This window comes from Diadema setosum, chromosome 14, assembly GCF_964275005.1.
Source record: "Diadema setosum chromosome 14, eeDiaSeto1, whole genome shotgun sequence".
NCBI classification, from domain to species: Eukaryota; Metazoa; Echinodermata; class Echinoidea; order Diadematoida; family Diadematidae; genus Diadema; species Diadema setosum.
The window spans coordinates 1,974,351-1,996,629 of NC_092698.1; the positions used below are offsets into that span (position 1 = coordinate 1,974,351).

General features: G+C 38.2%; 1 protein-coding gene across 1 annotated transcript; it reads right to left on the minus strand.

Annotated features, from left to right (window-relative positions):
- Nucleotides 1-802: 802 nt before the first annotated feature.
- Nucleotides 803-11,285, minus strand: LOC140237564 (isochorismatase domain-containing protein 1-like). The gene is made up of 5 exons (XM_072317498.1): nt 10,927-11,285; nt 9,481-9,528; nt 6,873-7,031; nt 5,469-5,585; nt 803-3,351 (listed from the first exon to the last, which is right to left on the minus strand). The coding sequence occupies exons 1-5, from the start codon at nt 11,053-11,055 to the stop codon at nt 3,205-3,207; spliced, it is 600 nt and encodes a 199-aa protein (XP_072173599.1). The 5' UTR covers nt 11,056-11,285; the 3' UTR covers nt 803-3,204.
- Nucleotides 11,286-22,279: the final 10,994 nt, after the last annotated feature.

Here is a 22,279-nt window from a genome sequence, read left to right on the forward strand (position 1 = left end):
AATATCTTTATCATTTCTTGTCAAAATATAGGATGAAACATGGCCGCACATTCTCTTTAGGTCTTGTCATTTGCCTTTTTGCATGATAGATAATACACCAAATCAGAAAAAAAAAATTCCTTTCACCACACTTTTTCTCTTGTTTGCTGACTGCCCATATCTCATTCTTGCCTATTACAGCTGGGCCCTGCTTTATCAAAAGATAAAATCGATTTTAAATTTCCTGAACACACAGGCTGCCATAAACTTATCATAGAAATCAACTTTATAATCAATTTTAACTCCTCATAAAACAGGGCCCTGGAATGCATAGAGTTACATTATTTTTGAAGTCCATATCCAGGAACATACATTGTACTGCAAAAGTTTGCCTGTAATACTTTGCAGCTTGAAAAGAATCTGAGACACCCCCCCCCCCCCCCCCACACACACACAAGAAAATACTCTGTTCAACACTACACATACAGGAAAAAGTGGGGGGGGGGGGTCCTTAAAATTCTTAATGATGTGTAAGGGGGAAGAGCTATTTTGGGATGACCATTTTACATCACTAACTTTCATTGAAGAATAAAGCCATACACTTAGACCAGCCACCCTTGTTTCCCTGGGTCCCGTTGCATAAAACTTTTTTAGCAACCTTAAAAATTCAGGTTGGGATTTGCCCAACCTAAATTTTTTAAGGTTGCTAACTTAAGAATGTAAAATCCGTTGCATAAAAACTCTGGTTGGGAGCTTCCAACCGGAATTTTGTGATTTCAACCGGAAAAAAATCTGGTTGGAGTTTTATGCAACGGGCCCCTGGATTAAGTTACAAATTTGTCAGATACATTATAACGAAGTACCTGGTAGCTTTGTACTTCTGTTTGCAATATCTGGATTTCCTGTAAAACATTTATATACAGTATGTGTATTTTTTTAGTCAGAAAGTACTGAATTTGTGGTCTATCTTAAATTGAAACACACTATATCACATTTTTCATCACAAAAATGAGAATATGACCAGTGACAATAGAGCTATTGGTAATTCTTGCATACATGATTGTGATGATTGTCTAAAATCATTTGTCCTTGCAATGAAAACTTTGCCTACATGCTAAGGTTAATTCTTAAATGCACATATTTTGGTATAAAGGTTGAACAAAGTTGTTTAATAAAGATGCATTCTTATAAATATGACTCTAATAGGAAGTATGGTAATAAATGTTTGTTCTCATCAATTAGGCAGAATAACACAAACTCCCATTCCACTATATGCACAAGCGACAAGCCAAGTCTATTGAAATTGGAGAATAAGCTTCATTTTTTTTTATTGACAAATATTTTTCATACTTCAGTCTGAGCATCTGACTTTTCGTGTTTGGCTGTACACACTGTATTTGAATATGGGGCTAACACAACGCTGTAAGTATACGGTGAATGTTTATCCCCTTTGACTATGAAGTGAGTTGTAAAATTATTCTTGCAAGGAACTAGAATATGGCGTGATCTCTGAACACTGCCATGGTAATGGCAGAAAAGACATTTTACCATTTATTACATAAAATTTATTGCTTATTTGCAAAGAAAGCATACTCCAGACCTGATGTACAGGATACTTCAAATAACTGTTGTTGATATTAATTTTCAGAAAGAATGCAAGTGAATCAAATTGCTTGAAATGCATACAAGTAATTTCAGAGGTATCATTTGTGACCGTGCATCACAAAAAGAACAAAAAGTCGTATCCATTGATTTTACGTGACTGAAAAAAAGAGAATCGGTTCAATCTTGACTTTTTCATATTTTCTGAAAGAGTTATCCTTCTTCTACATTATTCTTCAATGTGGAATCATAAAATGAATGGAAAAGTGTGTTTTCAGCAATTTTTCTACAACCTTTTTTGGGGGAGAATAGAATGATCAGGTATGTCTTAGAGTCCCCTTTTCATTTCTTGAAATCCTTTACACACTCCTCACTTTCAAGTCTAATAACTTTTGAAAGGATAACTCTGCTGCTTTGAAAGTTGGCAAGAATCATAGACAGAATGTGTTAATAAACATGCTCAATTTCAGCTTAATCTGATAATCCCTTCATTGTTGTTGCTTGGGCGGTTTACATCCTGTGTTTTGTCCCCTTCATTGCACAGCTAGCACGGCTTGGTAAAGATTAAACGCTTGAATAGCCCGGTACTTCAGAGCCTCTTTTCTCAGTTCACAGTTTTCCTGAGTGTGTGCTTTCTTTTCAATATTTATATACGTTAGGAGAGCCCATTTGAATTGAGTCATACATCATCTTAAAGCTTAGAGTCTGCTCTTTAAGAATCTGCCCTTAACTAAAAATCCATGTCTGGTGACTTTTTGTTGGTTTTGTGATGCAGGGTCACATTTATTAATACCTTCTGTATTTTGTAGGCTCCACGATCTTGGCATTCTTGACAATAGAAGTGGACCATATTATTGTGGTTTCACTGGTCCCAAGAAATTTGTTAGAATGAGAGATTTCTGTAGTGTAGGAGTGTACCTGAATAGGTATGTATGACCTTGAAAGTATCGTCACAACAGATGTTCAACTGCTCACTTGAAAATGCCTTCATTTCTCTCTTTGAAGTCATTCACTCATGTTCACAGTACTTATTGGACGTTTTACGGGGGTTAGATTTTTGTACATAAGGTGAACTTGTCTTCAATAAGATCATGCACATTTACATCAACATCCCTTTTCATTACCCTGCACCAATACCTTATTTATTTAAAAAAATAAAAAATAAAATAAAATCCACAGTGATCATATCAAATCAGATTTTTTTTTTTATTCTGTTGGTGAAATCATTAGGCTCATGAAATCAATCATCCTCACTTTGTTCACAAGTATGACTTCACTTATTATAAATGTATAGCCCTGAACAATCCATAAACTGAATAGGCAGCATTCATCTCCACATACATATGTACACAGAGTTTCCTACCCTGTTTTGTGTTAAAATATTTTTAAAACATCACCATACCTTTCAGATACACTATTCCATGACATCACCATGCCTTTCAGATACACTATTCCATGACATAAGACAATCAATCGTCTTGGCAGATCCAATAACTCCTCTCATTTTAAGATTCAATTTCTCACTTTCATTTTAACAGAGTAATAATGAGTATGCGAATCACTCTCTACTGACGACTCCATGGTAGAAAAGATAAAAGAGCAACATTCTAGTGCATAGGCACATCACATGTTTGAGACAAGGCCTGAAACTGGGGCACTTGTCTTCACCAACGCTTGGACCTCCTTGAATTTGGGATGATTCTTGTCGCCTAGCAACTGGAACAGCACCGACTCGCTCGTGGTGATGATTGCTCCAAACTGGCGTAATCTCTGGCAAAGAGGACGAGACAAGACGAAGGATAAAACAAGTTAGGAAATGAAAACATGAACTCTGTCACTTACAAATATCTCTTACTTACGGTCGCATGTTCACATGCAAAAACTAATAGGATTTAAATAGCTCATTCAAATATCAGAGTCACCATACCAGCCAAATATACAGGTAGATATGAAGACTTTGTTCGCAAAAGCCGATAAGTCCATTTTTGAAGATTTTGAAGTACGGTCTCTGTCATTAAGTACAAAATAATACCTTTTAAATGATATATTGGTCACTACATATAAAGGTACATTTTTGAAGTTATGGTCAAAAGAAGCAAAATTTTTCTTATTATTCTCTTTATTTTTCTTGACCTTTAATCGCAAATATCTCCATTTGGCAAATATGGACTTATCGGTTTTTGCAAACAAACTCTTCATATAATCTGTGAACAAGTTCCAGAGGTAAATAAAAGAGGTCTGAATCCCATTTCATTTACAGCTTAGAAACACAGCAATTTTAGTACAACTGCAGCACTGTAATCTTGAATACAGTCACTGAGTATAAAAGAGTTCGTTTGCTCCATCAACAATGATCAACATTGAAAACAAATAAGACTACTCACTGATGGCATTACTATTCAGAGAAATAATGTTGGTAAATCAACCCATTCCTCCCGCAATTCTCCAAGAGCTTCCAATGTTTCCATCAAATGGGATTCTTTTTGCCCGGCAACAAAGAACATGTTGGTAATCCACTGTGTGAATGCAGTCAAGTGGATCCCCTTTTCAAGGTCATCTGCATGTGCCATCGAGCAATGGAATATATTGATCAGACGTGAGATTATGAATAGAGTGTGTGCTGATGGGCTCGCAAACTCTTTTATTATACACTATGAGGGCACCCAAATGGGGTCAGCAAAAGTCAAAATATAGTGAGTCCAGCCTTGATGGCTATGTACGTCTCCATACAAGTTTTATAGCAAAATGTATATTACTACGCTGGAAAAAGGTGAATTCTAAAACAAAAATACACACAGTTTTGATACAGAAAAAGAACAGATATTGATAGAAGAAGCTCTAATCTTTCAATAGAAGTCATTTATCTGGTCAGCATAAAACAAACAAACATGAATTTAGGCCACAAATGCAGACACTCTCGTCAACATTTTGGGAACCTGGTGTACCATGATCCCATAATCATATGACCTGGCGCCATTGGAAACCGGTATGCCAGGTTCCCGTAAGAAACAGGTTAATGGCATTGAAAACTTTACAGGAGCTCATCAGATATCAATAAAACAAAAGACCCAGGGGTCTCGCACTAACCCGAGTATCGCAAGTTCACATTCCATGCATTCTTACAGACCCCTAAACTACAGTATATACAATGTACATAATGTAGTATTAACTTAGCACTATCACTTCTGGTTCTGGAGAAGATTTTTAAAGATTCCTTACTTCCTTTTTTTTTCTATCCCCCTAGGGATGTTACTTGCCAAGTTTGGTGAAAATCCATCATGGGGGCACCCCTGGATCTGCCATGAGCAAACTTGAAATTACAGTTATCAATGTACTAATACCCATAGTATTAACTCCAATAGCTCTATCACTTTTGGTTCTCAAGAAGAAGATTTGTAAAGATTCCTTAATTTGGGGCTGGGTGGGGCTGGGGTGGGGTGGGGGGGGGGGGGTGGGGGGGGGGGGGTCTCCAGGGAAGAATGGTGCCCATTAGAACAAAGTGAGATCCTATCGCCCTGAGGATGCTACCTGCCAAGTTTGGTGAAAATCGGTCATAGGGTTTTTACAAAGAAGATGAAAATGTAAAAAGTTTACGCAAGATGCATGTCGGACAAAGGACAACAGACAACAACAGATGACAGACGACAGAGAACAGATGACGCACAATGCAATCCGAATGCCGGACAAAAAGCAATCGCGACAGCTCACTTGAGCCTTTGGCTTAGGTGAGCTAAAGAGGTCTGGGGATAGGGGTATCAAGGGATACACAACGGATACACAACTTGAAAACAATTCCTATGACCTAATGTAGGGCATGGTATACAAAAGACTTTACTGCTCAGATGACCACTGGAACAGAAATGGCAGAAAAGGATGGATCTACAAACCTCATAGGCAAACTGGCGATCCATCATGCTCCTGGCCGAGACGGCGTCGGCTACGACGTGGACGTCATACCCCTTGGCAAGGAGATCAAGAGCAGTCTGCTGAATGCACACATGGGCCTACAAGAAAGTCAGTTCCATTCAAAAAACTATAATGTAACAATATCAGACATTAACAATTTGATCTCTGGACATTCAAATAACCTACATTCAAAACTCAGATTTGAGGGTTTGTCTAATCATAAACATTTGAATGAGGAGGGACCTGAGGAAGAGAGGTCTATAGTACCACCATGTGTATGTAGTCCTTGAAAGAATTGTTGTTTGGTGAAAGAAGAACCTGGAGAGAGGAGAGTGGACTCTATTCACTTGGTGTTACTCCAAACATCTCTTCCTCATTTACATCAGCATGCAAACTTTCACACAACACAAGTGTGTTGTGTGAGTGACCTACCAACAATTTTGAGCAGCCATTTTTGCAATGATACTGAACTTTGATAAACAAATGCAAAAAAACCCCAGATATTCAATCAGTCTCTTTCTCTTTCAATTATCTGTTCATGAATTGGGAATCAATTTTTGGTTAAAGAAGAAACCAAACAACAAGAAAATGTAACAGCCTGAAGAATGAGCAGATTCATGGAATGACTGCTTTAGAAAAAAAAATGCTAATAATTATGCTGACTTAAAGCATGGCCTAAATGACAGACAATCATCACACAACACAGATACTTGCACTTTTCATGTGGTATATTTCAGGGTGTTTCTGTTTTCACAAATTCTTAGTCAACAGATATAAGTTGTAAAATTAACAACATGCAAAATTATTGTCTTCTGTATCAAACACAGGCATTGTATCCATCACATCTCCATGGAGTAAAATTGCTAACTTTTCTCAAGGGAAAAGTGATAACACTTCTCTCTCTTTTCATCAATGTGATTCTCGATTGCAAAATTTAACCGCTCATAAATTGCTTTACAAGTTCCAATTCATAAAAAAAAAAATACCAAGCTAGCCAAATATTAATGGCAAATACAGAATTTAGCTTGAAATAGAACATAGCAACTTTCTTTGCTCCTTTGAGAGCACTTGATGTAAACCTACTGAAGACTTGTGCCAAGTATACAGTACTCAGGCAGGTGCCAGTGGGAAATGATTGTTATAGCAATATCAGCTTAGGCCAACTGTAAAATGAGGAATGCTCGCGTGCATTTTAATTGCAGGAATTTCGCGGCAGCCAAGCTTTGCGAAATTAAAATGCACACAAAAGATCTGGTCTACACTTTAAGCATTGAGCGTTAGAGGCAACGTGCAAAAATGCCGCGGAAGAGGCCATCGGCTCCAATTCGCAAAAATGTCATGCCATGAAAATATCATGTTTTAGAGTATCCTCAAGACTGACTCACCTCGATTCCAACCAGAATGATTGATTTGACTCCGTCAAGTTCCCTCAGTTTCTCTTCCACTTCAGGAATGACCATGGAGAACTTTGTCTTTGGAAACACTACTGTTGTGCCGACATCTAGTTCCAGTTCCCCAACAGTGTGACCAAGTCCACTGGGATACTTGGGTGGGGGTGGGGGGGGGGGGGGATCATGCAAGAAACAATTGTCATTTTTTGTTCCAAAGCACATAAATGAAGGTATAATGAAGGAAGATAGATTTATTTAGAAGAAGTCTTCTTTCTTATCTGCATCACAATTATCTACTTGTGTAATGTTCTGCCCTGTGTCATCTGGTTCTGTGATCATTTACAGAATTATGGGTCATCATTATTTTCATGTCACTTTTGTACCAAGATATTACTCCTATATGTGACCCTGCATCACAAAACCAATAAAAAGTCGTCAGACATGGATTTTTAGTTAAGAGAAGATTCTGAAAGAGCAAAGCAGTAGCAGTTTCCGTTTAAAAGTTATTAGACTTGAAAGTGAAGAGTGTGCAAAGGATTTCATGAAGTGAAAAGGGCCTCAAAAGCCCACCACACACTATACGACTCACGACCTTACAACTGACAGACTTTGGATCTGAAATAAACAAGAGACCCGCGGGTCTAGCGCTCACCTGAGTATCGCAAGTTCACCTTTCACGCAGTCACTAATCTAAATTATTCACAGCTCTACCAAAATTTGACCAGGCATTCTCAAGTACAATTGTAGAAGATGAAAATGTACCATAAGGGCCCAAATTTTTTAAGATTCCTTAATTATTGGGGATTGGGGCCCCCTGGCATGGTGCCCATTTTGATAAATTTAGATCCTGACCCCCTAGGGATGCTACCTGCCAAGTTTGACGAAAATCCATCATGAGGTTTTCAGGAAGAAGATGAAAATGTACAATTCAGGACCCCATTTGGACCTTCCCAACCACCCCCCCCCCCCCCCCCAAGAGGGACACCCCTGGATCTCCTATGAACAAACTCAAAACTACAGTCATTAATGTACTCACTCATAGTATTATCTTAGCTCTATAACTTCTGATTCTAGAGAAGATTTTTAAAGATTCCTTCATTTTGGGGGTTTGGGCCCCCCTGGGGGCCCCCTGGGTGGGGCATGGTGCCCATTTTAACAAATTGAGATCCTAAACCCCTTAGGGATGCTACCTGCCAAGTTTGGTGAAAATGGGTCATGGGGTTCTAAAGAAGAAGATACAAATGTACCATTTAGGCTCAATTAGGACTCCTCCTCACCCCCCTCCCCTGGGTCCCAAGGGGGCACCCCTGATTCTGCCATGAACAAACTTGAAACTACAGTCATCAATGTACTAACTCATAGTATCAACTTAGCTCTATCACTTCTGGTTCTAGAGAAGAAGATTTTTACAGATTCATTAATTTTGGGGGGTTTGGGCCCCCTGGGGGCCCCCTGGGGGCCCCCTGGGTGGGGTATGGTGCCCATTTTAAAAAATTGAGTTCCTAACCCCCTAGGGATGCTACCTGCCAAGTTTGATGAAAATCGGTCCTGGGGTTTTCAAGAAGAAGATGAAAATGTAAAAAGTTTATGCACGACGTACGACGCACGAAGCACGACGCACATCGCACGACGGACGACGGACGAAGGGCGATCGCAATAGCTCACTTGAGCCTTTGGCTCAGGTGAGCTAAAAAGTGGTGTTTATTCTGAGGTTATTGTGAATTATTTCGAATCCAAAATCTGTCAGTCGTAAGGTCATGAGTCGTATAGTATGCGGCGACATACCTGATCATTCTACTCTCCCCCCCCCCAAAAAAAAAAAACGTTTGTAGAAAAACTGCTGAAAACTCACTTTCCCGTTCATGTTATGATCCCAAACTAAAGAATAATGTAGAAGGATAGCTCTTTCAGAAAATATGAAAAACTCAACATTGACTCAGTTGATCCATTTAACCTTTATTGAGTTCTCAAGTAAAACCAATTTTTTTTTCAGCTGGCTCCTTTTATACTTGCCACTGTATCTCAGCTTTAATATCTGTGACTTAAAATATACAGTTTGCATTTAAGCACCACATGTTTGAGTTGTCCTGCAAAGAAAACTATGAATGATGATGAGAATCAACTGCTCACCAAGGTACATTGTACGGATGCTGTTCGTTATTCCGAAGGTTCATTATTCCGAAGGGTCGTTAATCCGAAACACAAAAATTCCCTATATCTAGAGGTTCATTAATCCGAAAGTGCAAAAGGGTTCGTTGATCCCAACATTTGTGGCGTTATTCCGAATGTTTGTTATTCCGAAGATTCGTTAATCCGAAAATGAAATTCGGAACAATGATCCTTCGGAATAACGAATCTTCAGACTAAAGAGCCTTCGGAATAACAAACCTTCGGAATAACAAGCTGTAACCACACTGTACTATCTTTTTTGCAGTGCAAGCCTTGTAACAATCTGGTACCGGTAACCAAAATATGTGGTATCTTAAGTTTTCCATCAGAAGTTCAATCACTAGTTGGTCATATTTGGTAAGTTTTTTAAACACTTAGTGACTATTCAAACTGAAGTACATCATGAATGGAAATTCAGAGAGCAAAGACTTACCTGCTCAGTTACAATAACTGGTATGTCCAGGATATATGCGCCTTTAATCTGTAAAGACATATTAAAAATTCTTTGTTTTTAAACAAAAATGTCTCTGACAAATGTAGATATTCAAATTCCTGAAATTTTTCCGTCGAGATGTTTTCACTGCAACTGATTGACAAATTGCCCCACATCGATGTAAATAAGCACTGAATTAATCAGAGTTTTAGTAGTAGCAATGATAAAAAATCATGGGCATACATACTAAAGCAGGATTTGAACGTATGACTTCCTGATCTCTGGACAGGCGTCATTCCACTAGACCACCAACCTTCCGCCCAACAGCAAGCGTTGGTTCTAATCCTTATACTATAGCATGCAGCAAGTACTGCGTAATTTGATATTCAAATTCATGAAATTCTTCCATCCAGATGTTTTCATTGCAACTGATTGACAAATTGCCCTACATCAATGTTGCTGTATGGCAATTTGTCAAGCAGTTGCAAATCTAGGTATGATTTTACAAATTCATAGATATCAATGTATGACCATTAATTTATACCATGAGTTCTACATTTGTCATTGTACACAATCAATTCTAATTTCTTTCTTTCATTTTGTTTTTAACCTGTTGAACACTTGTCTTGTTATAATCGTGATATAGTCCCCACCGCTCCCTCCACTGCAGTGCGAGTGCACCCTTGCGTTAGGGTTAGGGTATAGGGTTAGGTAGGGTTTTATTGAGTACGGACACACAGCGGTGGGGACTATATCACGATTATGCCCTTGTCTTAAGTATAGCGACAATTTAGATGTGAGATGAATAAAAAGTGAACAGGGAGCTTCACGAGTCTCTCTCCCCGGGAGCGACATGAGCCTCTCTGGAGGCCTCACCTCGTGAGGCAGAGGAGTGCTCGTACGGGGGAGCAGGCCTCATGAGCGGGTTTCCCGGACTGGCATGATTCAATAAATTACACTCCGTAGTCGTACACTAACACGTATAGTAATATGCAGGCAGATGTCTATGAGAAACAATGGTGTTAAAAGCCAAATCATTATGTTAATCATCAGTGCTGTGCCCAGTGGGGTTTTTGAAGCACGATGAAACTGCAGTGCGCCTATATAATGATTTAGATACAGCGACTTGGCAGCTAAGCAGTGTAAGTTAGGGCCTACTCTTTCAGTGCGCAGTGCTAGAATATCTTCTTCAGTTGTTGTTGTTGTTTTTTTCCATCAGTCTCATAGACCTTGACGTCTATAAAAGTTGTCTGTGTATGAAGAACAGAACTATAACTAATGAACACACACGCTCTTTGTTGCCAGACTTAAAAGTTTTGTATTACTATTAAGCCAAATCGCCAATTCCAACCCGCTGCTGCTGCGGGGCAAACACAAGTCACTGCACTCAGTCCCACATGCTGCAATCGATGTGGGTTACAACAGCTCAACAAGCAGTCTACTTACCAACCGTTTGGTCACGACAGTGATTTCATCGAAGTATTTTATGGCTGGTTTGAACTTTTCTTGCATGTCACACACGAATAAGGCCGCAGTTTGTGGAGTAATATTGCCATATGATCGATCTTGAGCCATTTTGATAGGTTCGGATATGTTCTTCTCCCCTAGCACGGCAAGGTTCCAAGGTTTATTACTTTATACACAAGGCCATGGAAAGGGGCTAGACTACCTAGAGCCTGCCAATCGCCGATCGCGCTCCGCTGCTCAGGATGTACAGCTAGCTGTTTGTACATGCATGCACACATTTAGGGGAATCCCATCAAGGCAGGTGGGCGGGGCCGCAGGAGAAAGTCTACCGGTATTCTCTCTCCCACTCGCAAGTCCCAGTAAACTGTGCCAACGAAGTGTACGCTGCGCTTGCGTGTTTTGTCGAGATCATGCTATATTACGTTACGTTGCGTTACCTTGGTTACCTTAGTTGATGTTGTTGTTGTTGATAATGATGATGATAATGATTGATGCTGATGAGGCCAAAAAAAAAAAAAATGTTTGTTTGCCCTTAATTGTCAAAACCCAAGAGGGTCGGTAGGTCGGTTTTTTTTTTTTTTTCTTTTAATACAGGGTACCCTTTTTTCCACGTCAATGCACTCAAAACTCCAAGAGATTCATTCAAATTTACATCTTGCCAGGGCCCGGTACGCGAGGCAGAAACACTCACTGACAAACACTTATAACGTTCATCTTTGTTAAATTTTGCAAACAGCTCCAAAAAAGTACCTTCCAGTGAGATGCTGGCAACTGAACTACAAACAGTTTTGGTGCCATGACAGCTGGTAACGGATGCTGCAAAAGTAGCCATCTTGTGAAGGGCTGCACACTAACCCATTTTTTCTGCCGGTTCGACCTGTCTTTGTCGGACCGGTAAATGCCCCGTTTTACCATTTTTTACAGGTCCGAACAGAAAATTTACCGGTCAACAACGACAACATAAAAAACATTAAATGACTTGCAAACTTATTTTCTTGTTTTTTATGGATGTACCCCCCCCCCATGTACATTTTACAGATTAATATTTATTTAAAATTTGCATTATCTATTGCACAAGAAATTTAGAAATAAAGACAGGAAAAAATTAGAATGTTTGTTTGGATGTAAATTAGTGTAAAATGATAATGAACAAAATCAGATTGTATCAAATGCGTTTGTGACTTTTTCTAAACATCAGGGCACGAACTTGCTGCGTAACCTGCTCTTGGTGGTCAGTTGGATTGCGATGATTTAATGAATTATTTTAGCTGTGACATTTTCTGATGCACGCGATACAAGGGGTTCTTTATTTTTCTCCCGATAATCTCTTCGCATTTGTGCATGCGTTCTTGAAAGTACACGACATGCAGGGCCGAATTCGCAATCCTTTTTGCGCCCATTTCCACCTCAAATATTAGCGGGATTGTGACGATTTCATAAATTACTTCGGCTGTAATATTTTACGATGCACACGCCAAAAGGGGTTGAAAATGCGTCCTTTATTTTTTCCCGATAAACTCTTCGAATTTCGTAAGTTCGTTCTTAAAAGATGTACCACACGGCCGAATTCATGATACTTTTTTGCGCCTATTTCTACTTCAAATGTCAGCGGGATTGTGACGATTTCATAAATTACTTCGGATGTAATCTTTTGTGATGCACGCACCAGCTAGAATGGTTGAAAATGCGTTCTTTATTTTTCTCCCCATAATCTCTTCGCATTCCGTATAAACAAAATGCGTTCTTAAAAGATATACGACACGGCCAAAAATCATGATTCTTTTTGCGCCTATTGTTTCCTCAAACTTCAACGGGATTGCGATGATTTTATGAATTATTATTCGGCTGTAATCTTTATGATGCACGGGCCAAAAGGGGTGGAAAATGTGTCCTGTGTTTTTCTCCCTATAATCTCTTCGCATTTCGTACATGCGTATACTTGTACGACACGGCCGAATTTGCGATCCTTTTAGTGCCTATTTCTACATCAAATATCAGCGGGATTGCGATATTTCGTTAATTATTTCGGCTGTAATCTTTTGTGATACATGCACCAGAAGGGTTGAAAATGCGTTCTTTATTTTCCTCCCGATAATCTCTTCGCATTCGTGCATGCGTTTTCAAAACTATACACTGCATGCAGGGCCGAATTCGAGATTCTTTTTGCGCCTATTATTGTTTACTCAAATTTCAACGGGATTGCGAAATTTTCAGGAATTACTACTCGGCTGTAATCTATATCACGCAAGCGCCAAAAGGGGATGAAAATGTGTCCTTTATTTTTCTCCCGCTAATCTCTTCCCATTTCGTACATGCGTCCTTAAAAGGTATAGACACGGCCGAATTCACGTTCCTTTTTGCGCCTATTTCTACCTCAAATATCAGCGGGTTTGTGGCGATTTCATTAATCACTTCGGATGTAATCTTTTGTAATGCACGCACCAGAAGGGTAAAAATGTGTTTTTTATTTTTCTCCCCATAATCTCGTCGCATTTGTGCATGCGTTTTTGATAACCAACACGGCATGCAGGACTGAATTCAAGATCCTTTTTGCGCCTATTATTTCGTCAAATTTCAACGGGATTGCGTTGATTTCATGAATTTTTATTCGGCTGTAATCTTTTATGATGCACGTACCAAAATTAATGTGTCCTTTATTATTTTTTTTTCTCCTCTATAATCTCTTCGCATTTCGTACATGAGCTTTTGAAAGGTGTACGACGCGGCCGGCCGAATTCATGATCCTTTTGGGGACGATTTCTACCTCAAATATTTAAAGCGGGACTGCGATGATTTCATGATTTTTTTTTTCTCCATAGTATTATCTCTTCACATTTTGTGCATGCCTTCTTAAAAAGTACACGGAAGGGCCGATTTCGTGATCCTTTCTTCATTGTGAGATCATTCTGAACGAATGAAAATATTCATTTGTGAAATGACTGTGTAAAATGAAACTGAACGCAATCAGATTCATTTACTGTATCGCTGAATATCGAATATGTTTTTACTTTTCTAAAAATCGACACAAGTAAATTAGTTCTAACATGTCAACTGCCACGCTGCTGCGAAGCCGGGATCGGATCGTGAGTAAAATGACCCAGAAATGCGTGCGCTTCTAATTCTAATGCTTCTTGTCCGGCATGACCGCCGATCGCAAGCAAACGAAAAGCAGTTACACTGTACATGCTTTGCATGTATTGCATGGCATGGCAGTGCGTGAGCAGCGCCAATGCGCAAGCTTGCGCGAATAACTGGTCGCCAGTGTGCAGCCCTGTACTAAGTGCATTATACATGCATTGATTGGATTTCGTGCGCGGCCCGAACACAATTAGGAAGGGTCGATGAGATGAAAAGAAAACAAACATTTTTAGACTATTTTTTATTCTTTCTCTAGCTTAAAATTGATAATTTTGGGTTTAAAACCATTCACAAATTTGTAGAAGATGAAATTTGTGGAAAAAAATAAACTTGAAAGAGCAAAAAAAAAAAAAAAAAAAAAAAAAAAACGCGACCCGAAATTTCCGTGATTTTCGGTCGGTCGCGAAGGGCAAACAAACCATTTTTTTTTTTTTTTTTTTGGCCTGATTCTGGTGTATGTAAAACATGATAATATTCGCGTGATGAGATTTTCGCGAATCGGAGCCGACGGCCTTTTTCGTGGCATGAAATTTTCGCGAATTGCCCTGCATGGCGTTCAATGCATACAGTGTAGACAAGAACTTTCGCGTGCATTTTATTTTCGCGAATCTATTCGCACATATCTCAAAACAGCATTATAGGATCCTACGCAATTAAGCTGACTTCAACTGGATTTAAATTGAAAATAGAACAATCAATTGGGGCAAATATCAGTATAAGGTAAAACAAAGTAGAATGGAAAAGTCCCCTAATTTCAATCTGCTTTCACGTCTGATTTTGATGGGAGCTTTTTCCATTCTCTTCTTTACGTAATTCATCATAATTACTTAAACATGGGATGAATAATCACACTTTACTGTATTTCGATGGTTCGCATGCATGCAACGATATCTGCTTGGTGTACATGTAATGTGCTTGTGTGGTCTCTTGTTGATATTGCATGTCTTTATGTTTGATCAGCGTAACATATTGAATAGGAATGCTTCATAATTTATCATGTTTAATGGACAATTTCTTCATTTCATTCATTGTGCAATTTTATGCAATGGATTATCAGAATTCTGCATCTGTCTCCTTAATGTGTGTGTTTAAAGCAGGCAGATCCAAGACGGATACAAAATTTGTATCTTCCGGCGCTCCAGAAGTGGAAATGCGTTGTGAACGGAATTGTGCACGCCTATCGATAGACCTACATAGTAAACTAACGGCAAACTGATATCCTGAATATCAATATCTGTTAGTAAGCAAATAATCAACGTTGGTGAAGGTGATGGGACAAACTATCACTTCCGAGGCGATCTGGATGTAGCTATCTTTCTGAAGCGCAGCTGAGGAAAGATAGCGTACACATTCAGAAAGTGATAGTTGTCTCATTGCCTGAAACTAAAAGTTGATTATTTGCATTATATTCCACATCTCGGGTCCTAGAAATTCCCATTTTATTCCACATCTGAAACCGTTTTAGCTGTCTTTATCCTTAGGGTTTAGGCTACGTGTGCGCGTAGATGACAAAACAATGAATTTGCTGCGCGCACCGCGCGGCACCGAAGTGAAAGTGCGTTGCACTGTGTACTATCAAGTGACCTAGGTCACATGATAGTCCACAGTGCAACGCACTTTTATTTCGCACGTACTCGTCTTGCGTTAGGACTGTGTGGGCTGAGTGGAGATCAGCGAAACAAAAGGGGACTGTCAACATAGAGTGTAACCAAAGAGATTTTCCCCAGTGGAGAGGAGAAAATCTCTTTGAGTGTAACGAACTTTTCTTCTCAGGTGATGTGATGGGCAAAACTACGCTTCATCACGTGATCAGCTCTGGACCAATCCTATTGCAACATTCTTAGTATGTGGAATAAAATATCTTTCTTCTTCTTCTTCTTCTTCTGATTAAGTCTGCCTCCTTCAATAGACTGAAGATTCTTGCAGACTGGTGCTATTTACATCATAATACAAAATTATCTACAGATATTTACAAGCACATAGAAAATTTGACGAAAATAACTAGCCACTGTGATCAACCGTTAGACGGTTTCGAAATGAACCCACAGATGGCGCTGAAACAATTTCTGACGACAGGGAATTCCAGTTCCTTACAGTTCTTGGGAAGAATGAATGGCGATGCGATTCAGTTCTCGAACATGGTATCTGATATGAGTGTGGTTGCGAGGCTCTCGTCAACTGAGTAGCCTGTTTGATGATATAGTCCTGTGCTGAAAGAGGAGTAAGATTATTGTGTATTTTGTACATCATAATTAGCCTGTCATTTTCTCTGCGCTGATCCAGAGTAGTCCAATCAAGTTCCTGTAGCATTCTGGTGACACTCGAGGTGTTATGGTAGCTATTTAAAGTGAATCGCGCAGCTCTTCTCTGGACCATTTCCACTTGGTGGATTTGGTTCTTGGTAGATGGGTCCCAAACTGTGGAAGCATACTCAACTGATTGGTCGAACCAATGTTTCGTAAGCTGTGGCTTTAACATCAGAAGATTTTATGCGAAGATTGCGTCTTAGAAAAGAAAGCACGTTATTGGCTTTATTGACAGTTATTCATATTTTATTGGCTTTATTATACTGACTATAATGGGTATCAAATAACCATCGATTGGTGCAACGTGGTCAATGGTGGTCATGGTGGTGATGTCACGAACTCTTGAGGGCGCCCCCGGTGTATGTAAAAACGACCATACACTTGGTGATGTTTCATACTTTCTTTGTTGTTAGTTTGGTCGTTTTATATTTTATACCAAAGAACTTTAGTCCTTACTGGGTCGATGTTATCATTTAATGTCCAATAGCTGTGATAGCCAGAGGGGCCCACATTCTACAAGCTCTGTCTTTTTAGTGGGTCCCTCCATTTTTCGCACTTTACGTAAGGTTATACATGTTCCTTACTTTGAACACTTCTGTTTCTTTTTTACTACAATGTTTAATTACTATAATGTCCCTCAATTATTGTATAGTCTTTTCATTCTACATTTTTTTACCTTATTCTCTGTTATCAAAGGAAGTGAAATATATGTTTTGTCGAAAAATGAAATAAATTTTGATTTGAATTGAAATGAATTTAGTGGGCTATTCTGTTTAAAGAATGACAATAGTTATGAATCAATCTGGTATTTTTTTTTAGGTGAAAACAGCCGAGTCAGAAAAAAAAAATAAAGTTAATAAAACTTTCTCGTTCGTTGGTTAAATGTGAAGATGTCTTGTAAAAACAATTGCAATTATCATGATTATGAAGTAGCAGAGAGTTCTTTACGTTTTCAGAGCAATGTAGACAGAATCAAACGAACGTCCTCATTACATAATAAAAAGCAAACAAATTATCAAACAAAAAAAAACAGCTACATAGTTGTTTTTATGTAAACATAGTTGTCTTTATGTAGTAAACTGTCAAGAGATGCGGTGTATAGACGCTCATCCACATTCACGATTGTGCTGTACCAATATCCTCATCGAAATGAAATGCGTTCACGAAGATTGTTTCACGCAATTTTGTGTTCACAAATCGTTCCCTTTTATTTTATTTTCTGTTATATTATGTGAAGAGTGAAACTCTGTGTTGGTCATAGGAAGCTCGTCATATCGTTTGGGGTTTTTGCTAATAACTGTATGAATACTTGATAATTATCCGGGAGTCGTGCCACGAAATGCCGTTCAATAATTCAATTTTGATAGTTATTTGATATATCCATGGCAACCGAACAACTGAAAATAATATACTTAGCATTAAAATGCATGAATTACAACATAATGATAACAACAGAGGGATAGTCAGTCGATGTCAAATTCTAATGTACAGGCAAGGACAGGTATAGATAATGAATACCATGGTGTTGTGTGTGGGTTTTTTTTTTCTCGTACGCATGCATAGTATTTGTATTTATTTATTTATTCACCACTCATGAGATCGACTGGGTAGCCCTTTCAGCAAATTGCTGTTTTTTTTTCGAAGGGGGCCAATCAAAGTAAGAACAACATAATGCACAAAACATTCAATAGGGGAGAGTAAAACACACAAAAAAAAAGCAAAATGACTAAAAAGAAATACGCAAATTTAACTGCAGCAGTAAACAAATTACAATATACGCGAGGTACATGTAAGTCACAGAAATCAAACAATATTGAGCAAAAACCTAAGAAGTAGAGAAAAAAAAGAGCCAAACAAAAGATAGTAACTCATACATTACTACCAAATCAAAATGCCATAAACTCAATAATGTTAGACATTCAGTGCATTGGATTGGTGTTAAAATGACGTTTGAAATTCTCGACTGACGCAAATTAACCAATACCAATGTCCAGGTCATTTCACAGCTTTGCGCCACGATAAGTTAAAGATCGTTTGCCATAATTAGTTTAGGGTTGAGTGAGCTTGAGTTTGTGTTTGCCAGATCTCGTCACATATGGAGTTTCACGCACACAAAATATATATCGCTTAAATACGATAGACAGAGATTATGAGTTGTTCGATACATGGGACATGCTCATTGCTTTTTCCAACGTATACTAAGTCTATCTAATCTAAGTAGGCCTACATCATACAGGTTTTGAAAAGGAAATGAATAGTCCACATTCAATGCAACCCGAAGTGCCCGGTTTTGTAATACTTGCAACTCATTAAGATATGACCAGTATAACCAGATATGAATTTGAACAAAAATTATGAAAAGTTATTTACATTGAAAAAATATTGAAGTTGAACTGAACTTTTCAGTGGAGTAGATATTCAACGATATTTCAAATTAAGCTCAAGTTCTGTTGAACATTAAGGACTGAATAATAGGCCTATCTAACTAAAAACACAGCTGCTAGGAGGTACTTATCACGATTTGCAAATGTGACATCTTCAGAAGCGCCGATTAACATCCATCATGATACTGTTTAGTTATAGGCCCAGGGGTCCAAAATTAGCTACTCACTGGCCCGAATTTGCAAAAGCGCTTTTAAAATCTGTCCGTTTATAGGTTTTTATTGTCCAAGAACCGTGAAAACACTCTGGAAATATAAACGTATCTCGCACATGTACGTATTGGCGTGTCTTCATTATTGCTGGGTGTCTGTTGGAGTAATAGACATTAGACGCTCAGTTACACAATCGAAATTTACAAATTCCATGGACTATGTTTAAACTGCCTTTGTGAATTTGGGTAAACAATTCCTGGCAATAACGAATTTTCCCAGTGACATATTCCACATATACCTTTGAATAATGTTCCGAGACTGGGGAATCTTATACGTTAATGTGATGTGAAGAAAATAGCAGGTGAAATGACGTGTGCAAGACGAAGTATGAAACGTGCATTATTTTTCAGAGATCTCACAGCCATTCCACTCTCTCGAAGTATTAAATCAATCACATTCTTCTGATCTCCTATAGATATTGCATGACGCCATACATTTCAACGTTAAACAGCTGTCGCTTTCGATGAAGTTCAGGAAATGTTAAATACATATCCCCGGTAGATTCTATAAGAGCATAAGTTACTGTGAAAGATTGCCTTTTTGTGGAACATCCCCACAGCACTTCACAGATATGTTTCGTCTCTTAGTAACAATAAGAGTGCAATCTATCATCAGCGGCCTTGTTTTATTCCTGACTGTTACAAAGTAATCATTCCACCACGTATACACAAGAAACTCCGTATAGAGAAAAAAAAATCACCGGATCCAGGAAATAATTCTTGCTTATCATAAATAATCCATTGCAATTATTTTGACATTTTTCCAGTAACCATGGTAACAAAAAAGAGGAAAACATAGATAGAAATTCGTTCGAATAGGGCAAACACACGAATTTGTAACTTTGGAGATCATGTTTCAGTGAACCCCATTCTTCATTATAAAGTGAGTCACGATGGGTTTATTTCCTCCTAAATATATCAACAAACGTAATAATACTAATCAGTTCTTAGAATGCATAATACCATAAGATATAATCTCTATGCGTGTACACATGGAAACAAAATCTTTCAAATATTTTTATGTTCACATATAATTAACAATAGATATTTATTATAAAAAAGATGAGTTTTTAACACAGATCTGAATTTATCAAAATCTATAATGCATCTAATTGTAAAAGGGAGATTATTCCATAATGTTGGTGTCGTTTTTCCAAAAAAAAAAAAATTGTTACCAAATGTCTTAGATTTGACACTTCTTTCAGAGAGATTTTCTTTTTCAATTTTGAGCACAGATTACGACAGGGATGATATGGCTTGATGAATTCACCGAGGTATGCAGGGGCATTTCCATGAAAACATTTGAAATCAAGGGTCAAAATCTTAAACTTGATACGAGCTCTTATCGGCAACCAATGAATATTACGAAGGATCAAGGATGGGAGTTATATGATCAAATTTCCTTTTGAGTATCCTCACATTCTATCTACCCTCACTCTTACTGCGGTGATTTTTTTTTTATATACATCAACCAAACATTATATTTTCACAATAAATAAAAGATTGATATGTTAATATGAGGAGGTGCTCTCCTTGTTCAGTTTTACTCAAATTTTGTCAAATTTATAAATCAACTAATATTTAGATATCATTCTAATTTGCCTTAGACCAAAGAAACAATCACCAATCACCATAGCTTCCTTTTTATTCTAGAGATTTGTGTGTTATGGGTCAGTGGATACCTGATAGGCCATGACATTACGTCGTCTAACCTGATTTTCTTCGGTTGCTTGTTGACAAATTAGTCGTCCTGATACCTTCCGATACCTGAAAGTGAGTAATATTAAGGTTGAAATTGAAACCCCAAATCCTGCAAAACAGGACATATCCAGCCCATATGAACAGTTATCTGAATATTTTAGCTACCACAGGCACAATCTATACACACTTGATTTCATCACCTTGTGTGGTATTTCATAAAGAACATGAACCTTGTCATTGTTGAACGATGCAATAGACGGTCGATCCACAAACAGCAGCGGGTCAATGGGTCTTCAATACTCTCAATTCATTCAAACCATCCAGAGACACCGAATAAAAAGCTTTAGCTGACGACTTCATAATTTTATGGCATTTATAAAGCGCAATGAATCACATTCATCTATATATATCAAGAGACAATTTTTTTTTTCGAGGAAACGAAAAATGTTAAATAATGGGATGTACGTATTGCTGTAGTACCGCACATTGATGATGATCATTAAGTGCAAAGATTCAGCGAAGCTTATTTTTTTCACGTAACATATCTCATCAAAATCACCAATTTTTCCTTTTTTCCTCAGGCTTTAATACTTGTTCTGCTCATTATGTATGTTTTCTTGATATTTCCCTCGTTATCTCGTTGTTGCTTCTCCTTCTCTTGAATTGAATTGATATGACCTATGTCTCTTAATTTCAGTGTATTAAACAGAACGCATTGACAGTCGTACAAACAAAATTTACACTAAGTAGAATGCAAATAAACTGGAACAGACACTGGTATATACATCCAATGTCAGATCGATATACAAGCACAAGCATACACATGCACACACACACACACACACACACACACACACACACACACACACACACACATATATACATATGTGTATGTTTGTATTTATATCATATATATGTATATACATATATATAATATATATTATATATATATATATATATATATATATATATATATATATATATATATATATATAAGCGAGAGAGAGGAATAGACGACTAGAATAGAGAATGTATGTATTCATGTTCAAAAAACGTTCCGTCGCAACTTCATCCTGAGATGTGAACACACCGTAGATGCATTCGGGGCGAGGTTCGACGGCGGTTCCGATCGCTTTGCTTATAAATTCAGTGGCAACGACGGCACAGCGAAGCGACTCGGACGCGCCTCCGAATGTTCCCCCTGACCCATCGACTCGCCGTCCCCTGCTAAGCCCCTTGAGCTTGATGACACCGATCATGACGTTTCACTGATAGCGCTCATCAAACCAACCTCGGACAGCTGTCGGCGGTTCTGATGATGCTCCCGATTCTTGGATGATCATTATGGTGTATTACACTCTGGATTCAAGTCGAGCAGTCGCGCAGTATTTATTACAATAATGGTACTAAAACAATTACTTATTTTTGCTTTATATTACACATACCATATACATGTAGGCCTATAAGTTATAGGTATCCATTTCACACAAGCACATGTTTACACAAAATACAATCATGAAGTAGGATATAGCTG